Source organism: Lacerta agilis, chromosome 2 (genome assembly GCF_009819535.1).
Source record: "Lacerta agilis isolate rLacAgi1 chromosome 2, rLacAgi1.pri, whole genome shotgun sequence".
Lineage (NCBI taxonomy): Eukaryota > Metazoa > Chordata > Lepidosauria > Squamata > Lacertidae > Lacerta > Lacerta agilis.
The window spans coordinates 75413632-75440228 of NC_046313.1; the positions used below are offsets into that span (position 1 = coordinate 75413632).

A 26597-nucleotide genomic window follows, 5' to 3' on the forward strand; every position below is an offset into this window, starting at 1 on the left:
TCTTCCCATTGAAATAGTGTGGGTCCATCAGTGTCATATACACACAATGCATATTCCCTCGGAAACACACTTAACAGATATTCAGCTAACAGTCAAAGGCACAAAAGTTCTCTTAAACACTGAGGAAATATGGTTCTCACAGATACAATTGAAATCTTATAAAATCTGATGTTTAAAAACCTAGGTAAGATAAATAGCAGCCCCAGATCCCAAAATTGAAAAATTCAGGCTCATTTCTAAATTGCAGATTGGACAGTATTGCAAAAGCCCAGAACAACAATGTTGTGAAATGCTGGGAGGAAGGCAGGCCGAGAGAGAGAGAGAGAGAGAGAGAGAGAGAGAGAGAGAGAGAGAATGAGATTTATCTAAAGGATTACTAATTACCATTAGAACATAAACTGAAAAAGTCATTGGGACTGTATGCAACAAAACTGTACAAAAGTCAGATTTATGGTACTTTTTATTTTAGTTTTTAAAAAATGTGAGATTTACATATTGGTTTACATTCTATGGCCGTTCAAAATAACATAAGAACATATAAAGAGGGTTGTGAAAACGTATAGTAGAAAATGCTGGGTGGAAATGATTAGGCAGCCATATACCCTTCTGAACATATCTGAATTCGCTGCAAACCAGAACCTTTAGTGTATCCATGCAAGTTAGTGTCAGTTCCATACACACCAGCCAGAGAAAGAAGAGGGAGTGGAATGTACAGATGTGGAACTCTGACTGCACAGTTTAGCGACTCAGAACTTCTCTGTTATCTTGAAGATGGACTACTAGACCCAGAAGGTGGACAACAGAACTGGTGTAGAACATTATCTTCCCTGCCAAGGAGGGGGAAAAAGAGATAGAGGAACAGAATCATAAAGGGACATTGTTAGGAGAACAAAGTATTTAAGAATAATACAGCCCTTTTGTAATAATACAGAAAGGAAATTTCAGCCTCATTTCATTTGGATTCCTAGACAGTGTCAGTGTTAGTAACTGCACCTTTCACTGGAAACATGGTTTACTTATTTTGCCCCCACATTACAAGACGTTTGGTTATTAAGTTCAAAAAATAAATTTCATTTAGGACTTTTCCAGGTACACCTACAGGACTATGTTCTATCAAGAATTACTTCTTACAAATATGGCAGTACTCTCTTTAAAAAATGACACACAGAGGTAAGAACTCTGCTTCCAAGTCTCCTGAGTTGCCAGCATCATTAATAATGCTACAAACCAGGTCTAACACTCAAATTGCAAAAGAAATGTGGAATACCTCCATTGGTTTTAACCTACACTTTTAACCTAAGGTGGGAGGAAGCTGAAGGAAGTCCCTTCATCATCAGCATGACCAACAGTAACCATCTCCTTTAATTAAATAGCTAGCTAAAGAAGAATAACAGAAAGGAATAGGAAAGAGAAAGAAAATCTAGAGCCAAACACTATCACTCATTGTATTTGCCAGGTATAATGCCAAATGCATTGCAAATGGATAGATTTAAGTTTTTCTCTCTCTCTACATCATAGGCATAGAAATTTGCTTTAAAACATGGCTACTTCAGTAGAGGGTGCCATTCAATATTGGATAACCATGTGCTACTATTAAAAAGCCCTTATTCTGAATATCAATTCATAATAGTTTTATATTTTATTATAATACACAGCAAATCATTAAGTGGGGCTTTGACTGTTTTCTTTGAAAAGCAGCTTGCCCATCCTTCAACTGCTTTTTCTGATAATTGAGTTCTAAAGTGGTTTGCTGCACAGCTTTGGCAATGGGATGTTTGCTGTTTGAGAAACAAGTGAAAAGTCTAACTGGGTACCTCAGAGCCATCCATGCAGCTTCCTAATTTGGCTTAGTGCAAATGAACAAAAATGCAAGCTTCTGGAGAGGAAACTGTGGCTCCTTTGATCTTTCTTTGCTTTTGGATACTGCACTAGGTTAAGCTATAGTTTAGCTCTCTCTAGACAAACTACAAACTATAACCAAAGTTTGTCCCATAGATAACAACTTGTGGCTTGTCTGGAGAGAACTAAACAATGAGTCTGGGTTTGGATGACAAACTAGTCAAACCATGGCTCAGTGTAGCACATCAGCAAAATGCTTGGGGATGAACAAAGGACATTATGATCTCCCCTCTGGGATCCTGCACATTATTCCATCACACTAAACCAATGTATCCCTGCTTACCCATTCACTGCAAATTCAGGTCAGATTATAGACTTATAAAAATGTTTCATGTATATGTATAATAGAAGGCTTCTCTAACATATAGAAGGAAACTTAGGATTTAGTTTACCTTCTCCAAGTCAAAGGCTAAACAACCCAAATGTCAACCCAATTCAATCAGAAGTTATTCATATTCATGATCCTTTCAAAGTTTCATTCTTACCATTGTATCTTCCATTCTGCAAATATATCGTAGAAGAACAGCTGACTGTCCATAGGAATGCATATTATTGTGAAAAAGCAGGAATGAGAATAAAAATATGCAGGGTACGGTGAGTAGGAAAAGGATAATCATGCCCATGCAGCTTTGAGAATAGATTTTGAAAAAAAGCATTGAACAAGCTTAGATCATTTTCCATCATATATAGGTTCTTCGGTCTTACAAATAACCCGTAAACAGCACTTGTTCCCTCCTAGTAATTTCAGGTCCCTTGGTTATAATCAGGTTGTGCACAAGTCTGATTGAGTGCAGAACTAAATATGGTCACATGTATTTTTCCCCCAGTGGTCCCAGTAATCCACCACAGTAATGCAGGACTCTGCCTACTAATATTTAAAAGGTGAATATAAATGCTGAACAACATTGCTTGCCATGAAGATAAGCAATATGGTTGACCACTTAACATTTTCTTTTGCTGCTGCTGCTGCTTTGAAAACAGAACTTTGCTAAAATGCTACTCACCATGATTTGTGAAAACAAAACAAAAAATTGCAATTAATTTCAAAATAAGAAAAAATTGTCAGAATAATGATTTTACCTCATAGAGGTGTTGAACAAACATTATGCAGGTAGGTACTGCAAGAAAATGAAGGGATTTCTTTGGTACTATAACATCCTTTGCAATATCTTTTTGCTTTCACAGGCATCACTGGGGGGGAAAGAAGAGAGAAAGTCTCTAGTTTCAAGATGCTCAGGTAATGTGTTGAGAAATGGACATGAGAATTCAGAAGGATCAGAAATGTAAACAAGGAATGCTTGGCATGATTAGGATGAAAGCTGTCAAATCATTCCATGTGCATCAAAATTGAAATAAATTGACATATACTAAATATGATAGTATGTCAAACAAAAAAAGAAATTTGGGGGAGTTTATTTATTTACAGTATAAGATGTCCAATGGCATAAAAGTGAATGTCTTCTATTTGTATGTTTTGATTACATGTAACCTTCATTCCTTTGTGTACTCCATTCTCCAAAGCCTTTACAGAGGGCAGCTGCCTCCCTGAACAGTGTGGGTTGTGTCCTAGAAGTTTACAGTGGGAAGTGGGGAATTGCCTCAGATCAGGCATTCCTCCACAACACAAACTGCTCTATTTAGGAAGCCGTTTGACTGTCTGGAGATGTTTCTCAAGGGGAGATGAAAGGTTGTTTGCATGAGCAGCCTTCTGCTGGCACAGCCTTTGGAACTCATCCCAAACATATGGTGGAAGAAGAAACGTAACACTTAGAATGAGGAGATAAACAACAAGGATGGCTTGTTGCTACATGGCACATTATTATATTGAGATAATTGCATTGATTTATTTTATTTCTTTTATAAAATTTATGCACCACTTGATTGTAAAACAACAACAACCCTCAAAGCAGTTCACAAAAACAATACATTGATTTTGCAACTAAAGTTATTTGTTTTATCTATATTCTATCTTCTTTCCATCATGGGTCTTAAAATCAGTGCACATGGGGCTGCCTGGTAGTCGTCCATTCAAGCACGGACCAGGCTCACACTTGCTTAGCTTCAGCAATGGGACCACATCAAGTGGCCCTAGACCTGGGAAGTCAACATGGTGCCCTACATATGTTGCTGGATCCAAAATTCCATCACTTACTTATTTTACACACACACGTTAAAACATATGATGCATAATTAAAATGCACACCTCATTCTTGACTATTGCCCGTGCTGGCCAGCAACATCTAGAGGGCATTATGTTGGCTACTTGCCTTTGACAAGGCCCTTCTCTCCCCAGTATAGTTTGACCAGTGTAGAAGTAAGAAAGAAAAGTGTTTGGGTTTTCTTTTATGTTACAAACACACATTCACTCCTTATTAATTATTTAAAAATGATGCATAATTTGCCTGCTAGGGAAAAAGTGTAGCAGTGACTGAAATGTCCATCAATTAGCTATCGGCAGCATCAGTATATTCAAGAAGGGGAGGCACAGTTTTAGTGGCTTTCTATGTGTATATATCCCAGTAGGAATAACACAACGCCTTACATTTATTTGTACCTATTAGGGACTACAAAAATAGAACAAAAGCCATGAATTCATGCTTTGTATTAGATTTCAAGATTTATTTGGAAAATAACCCAAAGGAATCAATCTAAAAATAAACTATAAATGAAGGCATCTGACTACTAACTTCAAGACTAGGAATGGCTTTTGTTAAGTTGCCAAACAGACACTTAACTGGAAAAGAGGTGTGTGCAATAATAGTGTCACACAAAATGTCTTGAGATATTGCTGCTGGTACTGAAGAGTTGCAGGTGAAAGGGGTGGAGAACCTCAGGCCGCAGTGTGTGTGTGTCAATGCAGTTTTCCAGCCCTCTCTATCTCACCCTTGGGACAGGACACAGCCCTCCTGTTATTCCTCCCTGGCTGGTATGCATTCTTGAAATGGAATAATGCCTCCTGCTTGCCTGGATAGAGAGATGCACATGCAGAAGCTTATGACTTGTGTGGTGGGACTGTACAAAATGAGAGTCATATCACCTGCTGCCCCATCCGCTTGCAAGTGGCCTAGAAGGCTGCCCACTCCTATACTATGAGAACTATCAAATCTAAAAGCATGTTATGTTAAATATTTGAAGAAAGAAAAACACAAAGTCAAGCTTGAGTACTGTACGAATTATGATGGAGAATAAAGGACTGAATTTCCAATACAGATGTGGGAATACACTCCGTGGGTGTCTTTGCACCCGCGATTGTTTATGTTTATGTAATGTCAATAATATGCACTATTTAACGTATTCATCCGAGTAAAAGCGAAAGTGAAAGCAGGACTCAGTGGGCGTCTTGCCACTGAGATCCCTCCGCTTAGATTTTTTGGCTCCAAAGGTTTAAACTTGTTAATGGTCAGTTAATCTGCTTCCCGCCCTTTTCAAGGGCAGCAACAGTGTTCTGATTGGTAAAAGTATCAATCATGACGTTGCTTGTTGGTTGTCAATAAAAGGCTGCGGCTCCCCATTTTGGGCGGATAGTTAGGATTAATCAGTCGTTCAGGTAGCTGGGTTTTTGGGGAACGGGTTGCTTGGGTTGGAAGCGCGTGCAGGAGGTAGAGAGGTTAACTTGCGGAAGAATTGGCGGTAAAGGTTTAGCTAGCTTTAGTTTTAGCATAGATTAGTCTTGCGGAAGAATTGGCGGTAAAGATTTAGTTAGCTTAGAACTTGCGGAAGAATTGGCGGTTCAGGGCTAGATAGCTTAGATAGTCTTAGAACAGTCGAGGCATAGAGAAAAGTAGAAGCCCATGCGGGTTAGCCAAAGCCATCAAAAGAAACAATGGTTGTCTGTCTTTATTTCGTCTTAATTTAATTTTTTTCGTAGCCTAATAGCTCTTTTACTTGGCCGTAGTTTTGGCCACCTTTTATTTGGGTACGTTACTTAAGGGAACAATTTAGGAGGTCGCAAGTGCTTCCAGGTTCAGTTACGAGGCACCTTTTCATCTGAACTACTCACGCACCCTTCAGATTCAGCCTGGCGGACAACGGCACGGTGTGAGTCAAGCTTCGGAATTACCGGCTGTCCCGTTCGCAGGCTTGGCCGGCGCCCGTGCAAGGACGCCCGTGAGGCGCTGGCCGCAGACCCCCAGCAACTGGTATCCCGTGTGCAGTTGACCCTGTCCTGCACACGGGAGGCTCCAGCAAAGAATCCCCGCATACAGAGACTACCATTTCGGATTTTTTACTTTGAAAGAGTACTTTGGGATGTTCCTTAAAAAAAGTTACAGGAGTACTTTTAAGGATCAAAATGAGCACCAACTGAGCATGGATGAACTCAATATAACTCAATCCAATATAATTTATAGGAGAATGGAATGGAATAATAAAAAGTAACTGCATGTTTTTCAGAATTTGTTGTAGTGAAAACAATGCTGGCATTGTTCACACACCCTAAAGATCTTTGCTCAAACTACCTGTAGACAAAAGGCTTTTGTCACCATTATTCGTTACATATTTATTATATGTGTTAATAAGTTGATTAACGAATTACCGGTAATGCTGCAATCCTAAAGTGATTCTGAACTGTATTGTATGCACTGAAGCCCAGCTCAGCAAAGCACTGCAAAAGGTCATTTAAGGGTGTTTTTAAATTGTTCCTACTAAACAAGTTTCCTCTTGTGCAAAACCACTACTTGGCTACAGCAGTCCTGCATCTTGTGACCCGTTAAGGTGGAAGCAGACCACCAGTGTTTACAACCTTTTTTTTAAAGCCCAGGCAAACAGCAGAGCTAGGACATTTATTGAGCTCCTAGTAGAATGCCTGCCTTATAGAACTGGAAGGATGCCATTGACTTAGTAGGTCACAAGACCTGCACAAGCATTCTACAGCAAAGATTAAGATATACTTAAAAACAAATGGGGAAAACCTATTTCATGTGTCATTGGCTTGGGCAAGTTGGATTAACAATACCAGGAGCACATACAAGTGGATAGCACATTCACTGATTCCAAAATGCTTATATTTATGATGGAAGAAAACCAAATATAAGGCAAAACAAAGGAAAAATGCTTAAATGATGGAAAAGAAATATGCAATACATGAACTATGTGGGAAACACACAATTATGAAAGCAACAAACTTATGCATATCCATTTACAGACTTAGGTTTCACTGCTGATTATCTTCTTTTTACTAGCACAAGGTGAGCACAACCCTTTTTCAACCCCATATTTACAATATTTTACACGGGTGTTATTCATGAGCTGGCAAATTATAAATAACTTAACTCACTTTTACTGATGAAATAAAGAAAATTATGTGTCCATTTTTCACAGCCCTAAATATGTATTTTATTTTGTACTGTGTAAATATCCCATAGAAAGTCAGTCATTAGAAACTTCAAAATCTATGTAGGATTCAAGCATCTCCAAACACTTATCCAGATGCCTGTGTGATAAAAGCCACCAACTGATGTGGTTTTTATATGCAATGGATTTAGAAAGGAAAATAAAAGTGTTGGTCTGTTGTAATATCTAGTTAATCATGACATGTGCAATGCAGAAAGCTAATCCACACTAGATTACACATTAAAAAGGACGTTAATTTACTGTTCAACCAAAGGCTGGTAGGCTCTAGCTTTTGTGTGCCTACTTTGCATTGGGAATAGGGAAAAGATCAGTATATGGGACTCCTGCGGAGGGAGGGAGGGATTTGCAGCTCATAGCTTTAAGTGGAAACCTGCCTGCCCTCACAATAAACCTTGCATACCTACTTGAAGACTGAAGCAGCCAGGGGACCAAACACACTGCTGACCGTTCTAATCTAGCCTAATTCAGAGCTGTGCAAAAAATTCCCCACCCTGCTTTGCAGGTTCAAATTGTGGGAGGCATTCTGGTGGGTTTCAGGATGCAGAGCAAAGCAGGAATTGTTTCTGAAAAGGGTAAATAAAACACATTTCCCCCTGCTCTTTTTTAATTTAAAAAGAACCCAGATGCTGTAGCAGCAAAGGGTCTTTCCTCCTCCTATTTCCCCCCTTTTATTTGCATTGTCAAAGAATCGTAGGCTTGTAGAGTTGGAAGAAACCCTGAGGACCATCTAGTCTAGTCCAACAACCTGCTATGTGGGAATATCAGATAAAGCATCTGTGACCATCCTACCTCTGCTTAAAAACCTCCAATGATGGACAGGCCACCACCTTCCGAGTGAGTCCATTCCACTGTCAAACAATTCTTACCGCCAGAAAGTTCTTTCTGATGTTTAGTCGGAATCTCCTTGCTTGTAACTGAAGCCATTGGTTTGGGTGAACAGGGAAATGCAGAGCTCTTTATGCTGCCTTGTTCTTCCCACCAGAATGCCAGTTGAATGCACACTAGTGTGATCATTTGGCACAATGTAGTTACCCACTTTCCTCTGGATTCCACCCCCCCCCCAATTCTGTGTATCAATTGGCAAAGCAAGCCCTAATAGCTAGGGCTCATACAGCTCTGCATTGCAAAGCATTGTTATGGGAAACCGCTTGGAGCCCAGCCATTAGGACTTGCTTTGCAAATGAGAACTTTGTGCTCCAGCCTTTGGGACAGAACAACCTGCAGCCTGTGGACTGCATGTGGCCTGTTACCTCAGTCCAGAATCTCTCAAACTTGTCTCTGATCAAGCTCCATTGTTGCCACAAGGCACACAGGTCTTGTACATGTGTTATCTGAGATCCAACAACAGAGCACTATAGCTAGGACACAGTAGGAGCCACAATCTATAAGTTTGGCATCCAAACTCTATGGGGAAGTGCCACAGCTCACTGACAGAGCATCTGCTTTCCAGGTTCAATCCATTGCTTCCTACGTGAAATATTGCATGAAATCCCAAAGAGCCACTGCCAGTTAGTATAGATAGAACTGAACTAAATGGATGGTCCGACTCTGTATAAGGCAACTTCTTATGTTCTTACATGCCTGATAGCACCTCTTCTCCTACTGCTGCAATGATAGCAGCACTAGGCCAAAGACAAGGTAAGGGAGATTCCAAGGTTGCATCAGAGGCTACACTGATTGAGGCTGAATGGGGTGGGCTGAGGAAGAGAGGTGGTCTGTGCAGGGGAGCATTCCCCCCTCCCAAGAATGTGGTCCCAAGTGAAACTACATTCCTGCTTTAGAGACTATAGTTCACAGAACGGTGTTAATGAGTGAGCTTTGACTCACACTTCTTTCACAAGTCGCTTTGAATCTTCTTTCCTGGAAAAAAAGTGATTACCGATAATAATTTGGAATCGGCCCTTAGTCTCAGGAAGGAAGACCTCAGGACTTCATAGATGTGTATGTTATGAGTTGAGCATGAGCACTGGAAAGAGGTTTTCAAATAGGTGGCACACCCTCCTTGCATGCTCATGAGCAAGATCACAGCAAACACAGACCTGCTTATGGGCACTGTTTTGCCTGAGGTATATTTATCTTGGGCAGGCAAAGGAGGAGTGGAAGGGAGCAGCAGAGCATGGTCTCAAGGTCTTGAGGGCGTTCTATGTGTTTGCTTGAAAGCGCCCTCATTGATGTATGCAGACACTAATTGTTTAAATGTCACGGCATTTGTTTATTTAGTGAACTTATAAACTGGGGGGAACTGGAGACGCTATACTGATTTTCTGTGGAAATTCTACTTAGACCTATACTATAAAATAGTGTGTGCTTAAATGTTTTAAAATGTGATTTTTAAAGTAAAAAAATTATAATATAGAGGTACCAAAAATAAATATAATAAATGGTCAGTCCTATCTATGAAAGGAAAAAGTGGGTGGACCATAACTACTCTTACCTGTACTTTGAGTGTGTGGCAGGGACAGTGAGCTGGGTATGGTACAATGGAGCTGGACAGCAAAACTGGTGCAGAGTATTTATAGACCTATGACACAAGGAAAAACAAAGTCAACACACTGAGTGTCTATCAAGGGGCTTTCTAATGGAAAGGTGGGTGCTAATGGTTATATCTGAAATGTTTCAATAAGCTTCCCCCCCCCTTTCTAAAAAATAAAATAAATATATTAAAACTCTCAAACTCCAATTACTGAAAAATAAAGGGGAATAATCCCCATACAAATGTACGCATAATCAGAAATGAGTATGATGGGTGATTACAATGAAGAGTTAAAATGTTGTTGGGGTGGGAAAAACCCCCTAAATGTATAACAAGTTTTTAAAATGGATGTCTTTGCTATATTCTGTACAGTAATAGCAAAGATATAAGTTAAGGGTTGGTTAGGATTTCTGCAGAAATATGAAGCAAGATATGCGGATCACTCTGCACCAGTCTAGCTGTTATTTTAAACTACTCCAAATTCTGTTCTGCTTTCAGGCACTAGGAAAATAATCAGATACTCAAATAAATATAATATTTTAATAAGCTTGTGGTATAATTTCTTAAGATAATGAACTATTTATGTAATTATGCAAAATCCTATTTTCCTTTTAATTCCATGGAACCAAGTACCAATGTATGTTCAGTAAGCCCTTTTTAGCATGAAAAGAATATATATTATTTCTCAGTATGCACCTGCAATTAAACCAGTCAAACAAAATTGGAAAAATAATAGCAATGCATAAGATGACACAAAACGATACAACAAATAAAACAAAATGTGAGATGAATAGTAGTAGTAGTATGCTTCATGGCTGACATGTGTTATGAACATTTTAAGTTTGGTTTAGTACAGAAAATATTGTGTGATGAAACCACAAAATCAAATTTCCTGAATAAATCAATCTGGATAAGATGGTGAAGATGAAAACCCACACCAATGATCTGATAAAACTGGTATTCACTAGCTGACATCCATTATTCAAAATAAAACTTGAGACTATTCATGAAAAGATTATAATAATGTTTATTAAAAGTACTCCACTTGGCTCTCTTTGCTTCTTTTGCTCATGGCAGTTTCCCGGGAGCTTCAATAAGCACAGTGTATTTTTAGTTTCAGGTGATTAAAGTCAGAGTCCTATGAGGTCATCCTCTTAAAAGATCAAAAAGACGAGTTAAGCAGAAATATGTCATGCTGTCTGTCTCCAGAAAGAGGAGGGAGTCAAGCACTAATCTTTTAAAAATGAAGGTCAGGTTGCTCTGACTCTTGCTGCTAAGACTTACATCAGAAACATCATTAGCAAGTGAGAATATTCTACTTACTATATTCTACTATACAGTTGAAAACAGATGGTCACACTTTCCCCTTGGGTTGTAATGTGTGATGACTTACAGTCAGGTTTTTCCCACAACAGTGAGTTCAAATGTAATATCGAACCATAGTTTGCCCACCTGTGGGCTTCGACTCGGCCCTATCCACATCCCCTTATGCATTCTGCTTCCCTATCTGACTTGCGGGTTTGGACAAGGCATACAGTTTGCCACTGCAGATGAATTGGCAAACTATGGTTTGTGTTTGTCCCTCCAACGAAAAATGAAAATCCACTTAAAACTATGGTTTCTAACTGTGATTTGGGGGAGAAGCCATAGTTGGCTGATTCAGATATAATGGCAAGCCAAATGGTTTGTCGAAACTAGGAAGCCTAGAAGAGAACTGGAACAATGCACAAGGGGAAAAGGGACAGGGCAGCAACTTAGTCCAAGGATGGTCAAACCATGGTTTGGCATTACAGTTGAAATGATCTAAAGTGTATGTCATCAGGAAATATGTATGTATAAACACCTTATTGTATAATGTATCCAGCTTTTCATGAAAATACTGACTACCTCTCTGATCTGAACTTTGGTATGTTTGAAGTGGCTTTAAGGCTGCTAAGTTTTGGCAGCTCCATGTAAAATGCATTCACAGTGTGTGAAGAGTGGAGCAAACTTTATCATTGAGATTGTTTAGGAATGTTGTATTATTTCATTGTTGATCCCAGCATGATCCACATGTAAAGTTTATTTTACTCATTTTGCTTTTTATAAACTTGTCTTAACATTTATTTTTACTGACAATGTTACCATGTATTTTATATTCTTTGAAAACTGCTTAGAGCTTTTATTTATAGTTAAACGGTATACAGATTTTGTTAAATAAGCAATATTATCTATGATAGCAAGGAGAAATATATCTAATTAAACATGAATCATATTGTTTATCCAAAATGTTCAAAGCTAAGAAGACTGATTGTTATACTCAACCAAAAGCAGTGGGAGGTGTTTGAAAATCTCGAAACATATTTTGGGCAGCAATAAAACTCAAAAGAGTTTGATGGGCTGTTTTGCAAATAATTTAAATTTTTAAAAGTCTTCCTACTGAAGATATGCTGCAAAGTTTTGTTTTGTTTTCCATTTCAGTCTTAATTTCCTTCAAGCATCCTTTAATTCCCAAGTTGGTTTTTTCCTGAACAGCCATTAAATGCCTCTAATTTCTAAGTACCATAAACAGTAATAAATCAGTCCTTGCTCAAAAAGCTGAATACAGTATTTTGGGATCTGGGGCTTTGGCTATCACCCGAAGAACTGTATGCTTATAACATGACTTACCAGTGCCACCATGTCATCATTAGTACCTTTTATTATAAGCAGAATTTCATATTAGAAATAAGTCTGAAATTAAAAAATCTAAAGCCATATTTCCCCATACAATCACTTTGCACAGTGGTCCCTTGATATTTCCCAGTCACTATAACTTCAAAGTACAATTTGTGGACCAGCTTCTATCTGTAGACTGTATTTCCTACTGTAAACAAACCATGTACTACTCTGAAAGCTAATATTTGTTTAATAAAACATTAGCAAATGAACAGCATCTTCTACAACCATGTTCATCAGTTGTCAAACCCTTTCTGGCTGCATCTCTGTCCCAATACAAATACACCATCTGGCTAATCGGCATAGAAATAAAAAATGCAGGCTTAAACTGGGGGTGGGGCAATATGAATTGAGACAGCGACAAGCGATGGAAGATAGATTCCGTCTCCTGTTTACACAAAGAAAACTATCAGCTCCACTCACCAACCTCCAATTTAATATGCAGTTTGGAACTCGGAGCCATGTTCCAAAGATGAAACCACATTCAGCTCCTTTGTCTCTCATCTCCCTCTCTTTCTCAAGTAAGCAAAGAAACTGACATAAATTGTATTATTTTTAAGTTCAGATACTTTCGCTACTAAATACATTTTTGTTTAAGAAGGCTTTCCTCTGCAGTGTGATCTAGTGATTACTACTGGTTGCATGCAGTAATTGTAGCAAAATTATTTTTAGAGTAATTATTTATTGCAATTTCCCTCATTTCATCTTACTGCGCACCTCTTTGAGAGCTTTGGTGGGTGGGAGGGTCAGGTGAAGAGCAAGGAAGAGGTAGAGAACAGAGAATGAGAGCGACTGATTGGGTGGCTGTTAACATAAAAGGAAAGGCCGTTGGAAGTGCATCTCAGATTTTCAGGGGTGGGAATATGATGCGCAGTCAGAAGCCATTTGGGATAGGAAAGTGCTTGGATCAGCTGGGCAACCACTCCCATGATTTACTGGCAAATCACGTAAGTAAAAATAAAGCATGAATGCAGGAATGCCACTGTACTCGTTGCTTTTAAAAATAGGGGTGGTTGTTGTAATCTATATTTTTGTAAATTGGGTTTCTGGAGTAGGGTGTGTCATGAGACCTCCTTTACACAGGATAACCGTCTCTTTGAAAGTGCCATCTATTTAAATGGCTGTGCAGTACAACTATAAGCCGGTTCCTGCATTGCTGGGGATTGAGTCTCAGGGTCCTTCCAAAATTACAATTCTATGGTTCTATGAAGGGAGAGAAGGGCCTGTGAAATTGTCCTTCAACAGTTAACACCTGGACAGCAAACCAAGAAGGCACAGTATTCTCCTGGTGAGATATAAGTTTATTATTTCAAAATAAATATATCTACACATATAAACTAACACATGCACATTTCCTGCTTGGCAGGGGGTTGGACTGGATGGCCCTTGTGGTCTCTTCCAACTCTATGATTCTATGATTTAAAGTGTATTTGTGCTCTCTTTTCTGGTGGTGCATTCACTCCCGCTTTTGGCAATGTGTAAGTTGCCATGCTATTCCGGAATTCTATATAGCCTGGTCCCCAGTTCTAAGGATGTAGAGAAAGAGGAGACTGCAGTTGTACAATGGAAGGACAACCCATTAATAGGTACATGAGGGAACCTTGGTTATAACAAGAAAGATGATTGATTGATTTACAGGAAGATGCTGAAAAGAAAGTGAAGAGAGAAAACTAGGTGTGGATTGTTTGGGAGAAGGACAGCAGACACATGTTATCTAAAGGGAATGCCAATTTTTAACTTCCAAAGAGAGAGGTGGTTATGATTCAATGTACATACAACCCATCACCTGGAAAGCTCTGGAAAAGATTGATGCTATAATTGCTCATTGGTAAAGAGAAAGGTGTTATTGATTATCATCTGTCATGGATTCACAGATCTTGAATCACTAGTCACTTCTGGCTATGGCTCAATGCCTAAATTGCAGAGCAGTTATATAGTACACATGTGTGTATTACAAGCATTTTATTTGCCTTGCAATTTGTGGTTCCCCTCATCACATGATGTCATCCGTAGCTATCTGCTTACATGTACTTATAATTCCCACTTTCTGCTTGTTGGCTGCTGGAGTCTGCCCATCACCTCATGGACGGAACTGTTACTATTTTCATCTATGAAATGTTAAAGGGTATGGAAACTTGTATGAAAGCCATGCAGTTCCTGTAAACAAACACTACAGTATGAATTGCTGTGAGAAGGGGAAATTATGGCAGCTCAATAGGTGAAAAATTGAGACTGAGACAGAGAGACTGCGCAACTTTTTGAAAAATGCAGCTTAAGTTTAGGATGAATTGTCCTTTTACAATTACGCTAAAATGCAACTACAGCAATTACTACAATACAGAAAAACCTTCGCTTCCTGAAAGTGCTGCTCCTTTCCTACCTGCTTTGTGGGGGGAAAAACTGCACTATTTTTTTAAAATCACAGGCTACGTGGTGGGGTGGCATTTATTTTATCCCTTTAATGAGGGGGCCAAGTGGTCCAGCCTGTCTCTCTTTTCCCTGAAAGGTTTAGGGAGGACCACACCTGCAGTGTGGGAATATCTGCAAATGGACTTCCTGGTATGACCATGTAAGCATGTAATGTCACCTGCTTTTGTGCTATAAATCTTATCTCCCACTACCTGACCTTTTTGGAAACATGTTCGCTTTACCCCCCCCCCCCATCCCCTCAAAGGGCTAGAAAAAACCCACTGTGAGCCAAAGCACTAGTTATAATGGCCCTTATTTAACAACATTAAGCTGATGGCACACATTTGTTATATGCCAGCATTTCTACAATACTACAGCATCTTAAAAAGCAAAGACATCACCTTGCCGACAAAGGTCCGTATAGTTAAAGCTATGGTTTTCCCAGTAGTAATGTATGGAAGTGAGAGCTGGACCATAAAGAAGGCTGATCGCCGTAGAATTGATGCTTTTGAATTATGGTGCTGGAGGAGACTCTTGAGAGTCCCATGGACTGCAAGAAGATCAAACCTATCCATTCTCAAAGAAATCAGCCCTGAGTACTCACTAGAAGGACAGATCCTGAAGTTGAGGCTCCAGTACTTTGGCCACCTCATGAGAAGAGAAGAATCCCTAGAAAAGACCCTGATGTTGGGAAAGATGGAGGGCACAAGGAGAAGGGGACGACAGAGGATGAGATGGTTGGACAGTGTTCTTGAAGCTACTAACATGAGTTTGGCCAAACTGCGAGAGGCAGTGAAGGATAGGTGTGCCTGGCGTGCTCTGGTCCATGGGGTCACGAAGGGTCGGACATGACTGAACGACTGAACAACAACAACAACAACAACAACACGCCAAATCAAGTGCATATTAAAATTTACTAACTAATTCAGATAACATTTCCCCTGTGTGACATACCATAGAGCATTAAAATTGTTTGGATCATCCAAGATGAAACCTGTAATAAGATCAAACCACTCTAATGCTAAAACAAAGGCAGAAGAAGCAGAACAAATTAAATATAAATTTATTCTCTATATACATTTAGCTTCGTTTGGTGATTTTCCACAGTGTATTTGCCTTCGACTGAAACATTTTAATCGCACACTTAAAAACAACATTTGACTTTCTTGGTTGGTGAAGCTCTTAGTGGAATTCTAGAATGACATTTTTTAAACGACTATTAAATAAGCAAATTGCAAAGCTGCATTGGACTGGCATTTCCAACAACTAGATAAAATTGAGTGGTATCATCTATGTTAATAAAACATCATCAACAGGAAAGAGAGAGAAAAAGATGATAAATATTCTAGGGAAGGGGTGCAGTTCAGTGGTAGAGAATCTGCTTGCATGCAGGCTACTGGAAAAGACTCTTTACCTGAAACCCTGGAGAGCCGTAGCCAGCCAGTGTAGACAGTACTGATTTAGATGGACTAATGGTTTGGTTCAGTATAAGGCAGCTTCCTTATACTTACTATAAATTAAAAGTTTTAGAATGCATTCCTGCCCCTATTTGCTCATATAAATTTCCCTGAAGTCAGTAGGACACACCATGTATAACTCTAGGACTGCATCCTATTTGCACAGGTTATTCATTGGAACTCCCAACTTCAAAACATTGGCTTATTTTCCTTTTCTGATAGAACTATGACCTAGAGATCCCCCCCCCCCCAATTGTGAGACTTCAGGCTGCTACAGTACCATTTTGAGAGAGCTTATATAGCTATATCAACTCCTGTTTTTTTCATCATGGGTAACAAATTTAAAGCGATCCATTGGATCCATGCCTTTGATAGCCATAACTATGATCAAGTCTTAACTAGGCACAGACCTTGACCATGGTGAAAGCTACTTGGGATTTTGGCCCCACTGACCATTAAGTATGATTAAGGCTTATATCTGTACCAACCTTAGGCATTCTCAAGGCACGCAGGCAAAATGCGAAAGGAAGAGCTGAACTTTCATCCTCTTTCCGATCTCTTAACCATGGTAACCAGCCCATACAGTTTGAATCACACAACTCCTAGTTAAAATACATGTACACTTGGAACTGAAAACATATGGTCTGAAACTAGCTATATTTGCATTGATGTTTGCATGGTCCCCACCAACAGACGGCTATGTGGTTGTAGAAAACTCCTCATTTTAATTTCATATGCACAATATTAAAAGTTGAGATTATCAGCCTAAGGAGCATTGCTTCTGAAAGTTCATTTCATAGATAAACTTAATGAAGATCATCGGTTGAAAAGAAGATTGCCTCTAAATGCAGCCAAACCCCCTAGAAGAAACACACACCACAATCATAGTAATTATCATTACTATGTCTAGATATTTGGTAATCTACACTTCAATTGAGAATTTAGAAACAATTAGCATGATCCAGTCCCAGCATGAGAATTCAGAGACAAAGTATAAGGAACACTCGCACTCATCTGCACCAGTGAAGAAGCTTCAAAATAAATTGTACTCAGACTTCCCAGGTGCCACACCAATGCCATGCCCAACTTAACACGATGGGGGTATGGGCATCCTCCCCTCCCATCAGCATCAAGCTGCCTATGTATTTGCATGTAGACTGCTAGTGCTTGGAATGCATAAAGACAAAGTATAAAAATTCGTCTTCTGGGATCAAATCAAAATATCTAGTGCAGCATTCTGATAGCAGACTGCCATATGTCTTTGGAAGCTTTCAAGCAGAGCAGGGAGATGATGTCTCTCTACTGTCACTAGCATCTGGTCTTCAAAGGAATATTACTTCTGAAAATCGAGGATCTGGCTCACTCTGGTGAGCAGATACAGGAAGTGTGCATATGTGGAAACTGTATTGAGAGAGCACATTTCAACATCAACTGAGAATTCTGGATTTACCAGTCAGCAGGATTGAATAGATTCTTTGTGCAGTGGCTCTGCTCCGATTTCTGTGTTTGCGTGGCCATTGCAACTCACTCTATGCATTCTCCCATTATTCCTTCCCAGTCTGAAGCTCAGGGCACCATATAGATTTGATCTAGACACAAGCTTTCTTCTCTCTCAACAACTAGACAGGCTATCAGTACATGGAAGGGAGAGTAGGATTATGCTTGATGGCCCCACTGCAATCTCTGTCTGTGTGTACGCAGAGCCTATGCATGTAAATTCTGTTTCAAAGCAACATAGGGACATTGGAGGGTACAGCCAATGTGCATTGCCTGTACACAGATCTGCGTGAAAAGGACTAAAAAACCTCTGGGAGGGATTGTCCTTCATGGGCTGTGTTGATGTTGGGACTATGGTGTGACTTTGCTGCATTTGCCCGTAGATAAGAAACTGAAGTGTGCCCTAAGCTTTTGCTATAAACCTGTATGTCCAGTGTGGCATAGTGGTCAGACTGTTGAATTCTTGGTTAAAATCCCCACTCAGCCAATGAGCTCAATGGGTGACCTTGGGCCAGTCACTTTCTCTAAGCCTAGCCCTCCCTCACAGGGTTGATTGTGTCAACCCTCCCTGCTGTTCCCCACTGCCGGGGAGAGAACCATGGTACGCTACCTTGAGCTCCTTGCAAGAAAGGCACAATGTAAGAGTAATATAGTAGTAGTAGTAGTAGTAGTAGTAGTAAAGATATATGAAATCATGTGTCCACATAAACTAATCACATGAACTGTTCATTTTATATTGATGACTGTATTGGAAATCACTCCCCGATTCTATACAACCATAATGGACATTAAAATCCTGTGATACAACACCTTGGCAATTCTTATTCAATAGAACTGGCATACATTATGACTCACGGCTATAGCATGAAGTGCTTAAGTAAAAGCAAAAGATACCCACCAGACATGAAAGAAAATGAAATGTGGTTATTTGGGAAAACTCACTTGGCTTCCCTTATGAGAAGACTCCTATTAGATTCTGTCACAGACTTGCTTATTAGCATGGTAAAGAAGATAGCCCAAGCTAATCCTTTTCTTTGCTGAAGTATATGAAGTACTTTGCAGATATTTAGTGCTAACCTACACAGCAGAGCTTCCAGAGCTTCTTAATGCAACTTCTAAATTCCATCATGAATCTTAAAAGAATCTAGGGTTTTCTAAATGTGAGGTGCTGTATTGCCTTTTTCAGAATGGAGGTAAGCCCATTTTAAAAAGAATATACTCCACCCAAATAAAACATGCTATCAAAAAAGGAGTTTTGTTTGTTTATGCTGTCACCAACAGGCATAAAACAACTAGCCTTTCTAGAGATTTCCGTTTGGTCTCATATCTTTATGAGTCATATTTTCAGAGGTTATTTTTAGCTATGAGTTTTAAATAGGTCATAACTCTTTCCAAACCTTCACCAACAGCCAAGTAAAAATTCCAAAATGATATGCATTCCTTGGTTTCAAATAAAAGAAGGTGGTGTGTTTATATCAGAAAATCAGTCAATCACAAATTGGTTCAACAACAGATATCACCTTACCTATTATATTTCTCTTCTAATGCTGTTTCTAAACATCTACAACATTTCATGGCTATGTTAACAATGCACTGTTAGCTACATAAAACATACTGTTCCTTTCTGTTACCCCTAAGTAACCAATTAATTCTCATCAGTACTCAGCAAGAGATGCCAGCGTAATAGGCAAGTTGTAGAATATAATCAACTTAGTTAACATTCCTAACGGTGAATTATTAATAGAAGAAGCTGAACTAGCAGAGAAATTTTAAAAGAACAGCACACAATACATTACTGATAATTAATAATTTTCTCATGATTTTTTTTTACTATACAGCAATTCCATTGGGTGATATCTAACTAAGTCGGACTCAGAGTAGACTGACTGAAACAAATGGAATTCAGGTCCATGGATTTCAATGAGTTTGAGTATGACTAACATCAGATATCAGATATCACCTATCAAATACTTAAGACAGATACATCAGAAAGCTCATTTTAAAAATAATACTATGTGGAAACAACATGGCAGCAGCTGAATAGAAAAAAATAAAAATATTGAGATGGTGAAAGGAGATCATTTATGGTAAAGCAAAGTTTGTTACACAATATGTGTTTCATCCATGGAAAATATCTTCTGCTAAAAATAGAACCCATCTATGTTTCTGGTAAAGGGCTGAAGACAAGATTTTGAACACTTTTAACAGCTCAAAGTATCTGTTCATGGTGTCAGTGTGTCTCTGTGTGTTTTAAAGAAAAGCTCTTAAATATCCAGACACCATGAAAATATTTAAAGGCATTATTTGAAACATCAAGATACAATCTGTGCAGCCTTAATTTGATCTATACTTCTTTCCAGATATGACTTTACCTTTATATATACCCTTAAAGAAAACAAATACTGTTTTTTTCCCAATCAAACTAAAATATAAAACTTGAAATGAAAGGAGACAAAGCTTTACATTCTACAATACACGTCCTCACACGGTCCTGGCTCTGTTACACATGGAAATGATACATTGCTATTTGATTTTTAAAATAAAGCACTGGCATTGTAAGGAAGTAATCTCTAAATAACTCAAGTAATTAGATCCACAAGGAAACCCTTCCTCATCAGGACAGACAAGTAATGTGCTAAGGAACTAAACAGTGGGCAGAAGTCATGGATCATCCTCGCCACCTTACAGGTCTGTATAACGATGGCATTCTTGATCAAATATTGCTCGAGAAAACAATTAATATTGTTATATGAACGTAATATATTGTAGTTCTATACTGGACAACAGTATGTTTTCCTGCACGGATTATGCAAAATCTCTTTAATGTTTGCTAACCCCAACCAAAAAATCAGAACCATTGCTAACTAATACAAGTGAAGTCTAGTATAGTGGCAGATTTTTTTCCATCGGACAAAATAGCACTAAGACATTGGCTTGTTCACCATTTAGAGTACAGAATGTAGATTAAGTTATTTCCTGAATCCAAGCACAGAAAATTGGCATAAAATATCAGCAATCATCCAAGAGTTACTTCTTACTTTCGCCCCAAAGCTGCAATCTTCAAATGTACTCAGCTCAATAACTCTGGAATAAGTTGTTCCAAGGGTTTCCTCCCACAATGTTTCCTCCAGAGCTACTTTATTAAAGTTAATGGCAGTGGGCTGTGGTTTGAAATCTTGATCGAAAAGCAAGCAAAGTCAACCTTTTGGATTAAAGCCAGTTTATTCCCACTGAAATCTTTCATCCAAGTAATAATTACCTGTGAGTATAGAAGATTTGCTTCTTAAAATGAAATACTGGGTTTAAATTTAACTTCAACTGAGTTGTACAAATCAGACTTCAATTACCGGTAAAGTAAATTATGGCAAGGTCTGTGCTGCATAGCACCTCTCTCGTACGTGGCTGGTTTTCAGGAAGTCTATTTGTGGGGATAAGCTTACTGGGAACTGGCGGGTCAAAAAATGCAAACTTACGCATTACAGTAGTAGATTTGAACATTAACCACATTCTGGTACTTCTATTGACATCATCAATGCACAATATGATTGCAATAAAAGCAAGACATATTTAAAATATTGAACCTTTTGAATTCTGTGCTTCAGACAAAATGGTGGAATTAGCATAATACAGTGAAATATACTATCAGGCATTCATCCATATATTTTTTTGCTCTAAAACTGCTTAAAGTGATAGGCACACTAGTATAATTGACTTTATGACTGCAGGTTCATGAATCAAAGTCTATGGTGTTCTTCCAATAAATTCACCTCATACAGTCTCCTTATGGCTGCATTTTCCCACCAGGTTTGTGGAAACTATAATATCATATCATCAAGAAAAACCCCAAAGCACACACATTGCTCTGAAAACTAAATCCCTGCAGTGAACAATGACTTATCTAGTGCATAAATACTGTGCCAAGCAGCATGAAATTATATATTGCTGTGTCACAAGCAGCATCAAGGACATATTTATCTAAAACCATTTTCTAAATAAGCAATTAACAAAAGCATTTATACAAAATGGAAGGTATTTATTATTGAGAAATACTCCTAAACACAATCTTCAATCGCTCTTTTGCTGAAAAATCCCACATTTAAAATAGCAAGGTTTGACCAAATCACTAACAGGTCTCTCTTTATTTTCAACGATGCTGAATTGTTTCAACATTTGCAGTCCTGAAGCCATTCAGCTACAGAATTTCAACATGCACATCAATGTGGTGCTGGAAGGTAACACCCATAAAATGGTTCATGAAGAGAAAGCTGCTGTACTATGAATGAATAGCTGTTCTTATTCCCATCTTCAATAATATGGATGCTAATGGATAACAAAGAGGAGAATACTTACAAATTACACCTTCTGCAAGCCATCCTTGATTTTTTTTAGAAGATTCTTTGTTTGTTTTCTTCTTCACTGAGTAATCTAAGGTAGAACACGTCTCTCCTCCAGGAATCAAAATTCACATTCACAGCTTTCACAGACTCATTCACTCTCAAAGAGGAATACCACAGATAAGGGAACCTGTGATGTAACCAGCATCAAATGCTGCATCAGATGAACCCAAGGGCTCTAAGGGGCTATATTTTGCAAAAGGAAAAGGTTTTTCTGAAGAGGAGGAGGAGGAGGATTGGCAGTGTGCAAGCCACGAGTACGGGACTCACATTTATGCTCTCTGTCTCATGAGAAATCTTCAATTTATAATGAGATTATTGTAATTAAAATAGAACCGCAATTGCATTCTCCTATGTTACTCTGTTTCATATTTTAAAAAAATCAAATGATGCAGTTTTAGAATTCACCATCTTTTTATGAACAGTGTAGTACAGTCCAAACTAGAAAAAGGCCATTGGTCCTTTTATCTCCATGGTAACAGCAGCATCTGTGGAGGCAAATTCTACACCCTTCTTTACTGCAGAGTCAATATATAGTGATACACGATGCTGCTAACTGACAAAGCAGAAGATGGAAGAAAAACAGGTGAATGAGAATATATTTCGGGGATTTGTTTCAGAACAACTGCTTTATAGCAATATTTAGATGTAAAGGGGCATTTTTGTTTTACACGATAGTCCTTCCTTCAGTCTGCATTAGAAGTCTTACTCTTTGAGCATCATAGTTCATCTGCTGCTTCCAGTATAGGTATTTGAAGAAGCTACACACATGCTTTTTTGATTTAAGAATATGCATACCATGTCTTGACAATCAGTGTACACATAAAACACCTTAAATATAAGACTATTGCACCAAATTTCCACACGTCATTTAAATTATCTGAAATCTAATCATATAAAGAAAACTTGCATTACAAAATGCTTGATTTTTTAAAAACCCTCTCCTTCCCCACTTTCTTCAATTGTTCCCTTTTCATAATGTTTCTCCTTTCCAAGGCCCATTTACCAAAATGTCTATCCAAAATAAAAATGGAATGGGGAGTGGCACTCTTACTACTGAACCATTTCACTAACAGCTCTGCTAGAATAGAAAGAAGCCTCATGCTGTGCTTTCTTTGAATAAAGATCCCTGAGCAACATTTCCTCTAAGGTGATAAAATCTAGTCAGGGATCCAAGGAATCAATTCACTCATAACAATTTTACTGACTGCCATGGTGAACAAGGGAAACTCACCAAAATTTTAGAGTGATTCAGCATTATTTCAACATAATTAAGATAGCCAATCTGTCTCTTCTGGCAGATGAGTCATTATGATGCCCATCTGCTCCCATTAGTAAGTAAAATATATTACAAGGACAATGTATATTCATGGGTAAGCCTAAGGTATGAACTAAAAGCTATCCTAAAGCCTGGAAATGTTTCAGCTACCTAGAAGAGAAAGTTGTCAGGCCAATGTTGATCGTCACCACAATGGCTAATCAGATTCTAAAGTAGCAGAGGTACATGGGGTTTTGTGAATGGTGACATGCTTAAAAATTTAAAGAAGATAAAGTAAATAAGGGAAACATATTTGATAGCTGTGTTTGTAACATTTGGCATGCACATGTGTAACTGCCCAACGTTTCAACATTAGGTGGATCTTCGTATCTTATATCTCAATTTTCCTTCACTTTGAATTAAGATCATCATTTGGCACACACATACAAGGAAGCAATGGATTGTGGGCATCTGTCCCAACACTTCCAACAAACTGGTTTGCAACTAAGCCTTCTCTGGAGCAAAGTAAAAGGTAACTAAACTGAGTATCTTCCAAATAAATGGATCGTATGGGAAATGTGCATGGCCTAATCTTTTATAATGTAACATTGTCACTAGTTATCTAAGTGGATTTGTTACTAAAATGACAGTTCATTTAAATAATAGTGCCTAATCTCACTTAAGATGGCCATGCATTTAAAAATTAATCAGAGTTGCAGAAAAGCCTTTCTATTATTAATTGATTGTTATATATGAGAAAGAAGGAGGGAGAGGGAAAGAGAATGGCAACAGCAATTTAGCACAGTTAAAATATTTTTGTCCTGTTAAAATATTTTGAAAAGAATAATCATGGCAACGATGTAAAATTAAACTGAAACCTCTTGTCTGCAAGGATGTGCTGTTTTCTAAGCGTTTATGTCCTATCTTCCTATGCAGCTTAAGTGTGCACTGTTCATTTGCCTTTTGTTTTTTTTGTATGCTTAATCCTCTCCCACCACAGGGATATAAAAGTCCCTCAATGTAGCAATCCTTTCACTAGATTATCAGAAATCATTCAAACCTACTAAAAACAATGTTCAGCTTTACTTTTACCAAAACCATGTTATTCTTCAAGACACTCACTGGACTTGTACAAAATTGTAGGATAAAGGCAAATACAACTCTAGCATGTTTGAATCTAATTAGTGCGTGAAGGGGTTTACCATAGAGTAAGTAAGCTGTTTTGCCAGGTTTGGTCTATGTCATCACTCTTCACCTTGAGACAGAACGGGTCACCAAGCCTTATCTCTCACCCTCCAAGTGGATTTCAGCATGTAAGGTGCTCAACCACATGGCTTTAACCAGCCTCTTTTGTTTCAGAACAGAATGGAGTCTGAAACTAGTAGCTTTCTCTACTAGTAGTTTAGTAACTTTTACCTTTTGTAACTAAGCAACATTTCAACTGCCTGTGCATCTTTTCTGACTGCTATATGGAAAAGCACCTGAATCTGACCTTTGTAGAGTTCTGTAAGCAAAGTATTTTATGACCTACCAAATGTGTGGACCACCTCTATGCTAGGGAAGTGGGATAGCTTGGAAATAGTTTTTTAAAAGTGTCATACTGGGACTTTACTGGAAGGGAACATTTTTAATGTTTTACAGCCTATATTCCCATTCTTTTCTTTCTTGTATGTTTCGTGATGTTAAATATCTGCTAAGGGTCTCTCACCAAAACTTGTCCCCAACTTGGGTCTTGGCTTCCAGGGTTCCGACAGAAATAACTGGATGGCAATATGAGGCCTCAAAAGTAATTTATTACTGGGGGATAATCCATCACTCCCTGACCAAAATACTCAGGATGGTAATGAAATCAGAGGGGCACCCAAAGAAGAAAGTGTCATAGTTATGGGTGTATTCAATTCCCTTACATAGAGCAGATAAAGGAATGCTCTGGTCACAGCAAATGATTACTACACTAAATGACTGTGCCCTAAAACACTGGAATAAACTCCAGGGGAAGTGACTCTCAACAAAACAATAAGTGGTGCCCAGGACTTAGTGAGAGATTTAAACATCATTGAAACATTTGGAAACAGTGACTACAATGCTATCAAATTCAACATCTATGTAACTGGACAATTGCCAAGCAAGTCCAACACCTATGAGTTCAAAAGAGGAAACTTCTCCAAAATGAGAAGTGACTGGCATAAAAGAAATTGAAAGGGAAAGTCAAGAAGGTCATACTTTTCCAGAACATATGGGGATTACTCAAACCCACACTATTAGAAGCTTAACTTGAATGCATACCACAGGTCAGGAAAGTTACCACCAAGTACAAAAGGTCATGAGTGCGATTAACAAGCAGCATCAAGGAACAGGGGGAAATGATTTGTTCAGAAAATGGAAGTCTTGTTCAAATGCAGAGGGGGAAAGGAGGACAAACTTGCACAAAATAACTACAAGTAGGCAATAGCAACACACACGAAGAAGAACTTTGAGGAGCATATCACTGAAAACATCAAGACCAACTTTTTTAAAAAAATATTTCAACTGGGTTGGAAGGTTGGACATTGGATGAAAGAGAGTGGAGCAAGAGTGTGCTAAAGGATGATAAGAAGATTGTATATGTTTTCACTGCAGAAGATGGAGAGTAGATATCGATGCCTGAACTGACATTTTCAGAAAGGGAGTCTGAGGAACCAAGGCAAACAGTGGTGACAAGTGGTAAGGTTCTTGACTTTATTTACAAGTTGAAAATAAATAACTGAGTCCAGATTATATCCATACAAAACTTCTTAAATAACTCAAATGTGGAATTTTCTAACAGAAGCTGAAACATATCCCTGAGATTGGTCTCAGCAATAAAGGATTGGAAAGTGGCCGATAAATATTTTAAAAAAAGATGCAGGAAATTATAGGCAAGTTACCTGAATGACTGCTCTGGGTAAATTGGTGGAAAGTATTATGAAAGATAATGTTATTAAGCATATAGAAGGACAAGTCTTGCTGAAGAAGACTCAGCATAGCTTCTGCAAAAGTATGTCCTGCCTCCATAACATTTTAGAGGATATTAATAGACATGTGGATACAATTTATCTAGTAAACATTATTTACTTGGACTTCCAAAGTATGCATATCAGATACAGTTCTTTAAGCAGCAGAGGATACTCAACCTCACAGTT

General features: G+C 38.5%; 1 protein-coding gene across 12 annotated transcripts in view; it reads right to left on the reverse strand.

Annotated features, from left to right (window-relative positions):
* Nucleotides 1-26597, reverse strand: part of IQSEC1 (IQ motif and Sec7 domain ArfGEF 1) — a 323964-nt gene that overhangs the window by 192339 nt on the left and 105028 nt on the right. For 6 of the 12 annotated variants that reach the window (XM_033140854.1, XM_033140852.1, XM_033140837.1 and 3 more), the window contains exon 3: nt 9686-9772. The exons of 4 other annotated variants lie outside the window; for them this stretch is intronic. In XM_033140854.1, the coding sequence (XP_032996745.1) occupies nt 9686-9772 (87 nt within the window). Of the gene's footprint in view, nt 1-9685; nt 9773-22134; nt 22174-26597 lie in introns of those variants that run through there. 2 more of the 12 variants (XM_033140845.1, XM_033140850.1) reach the window with 2 other exon arrangements.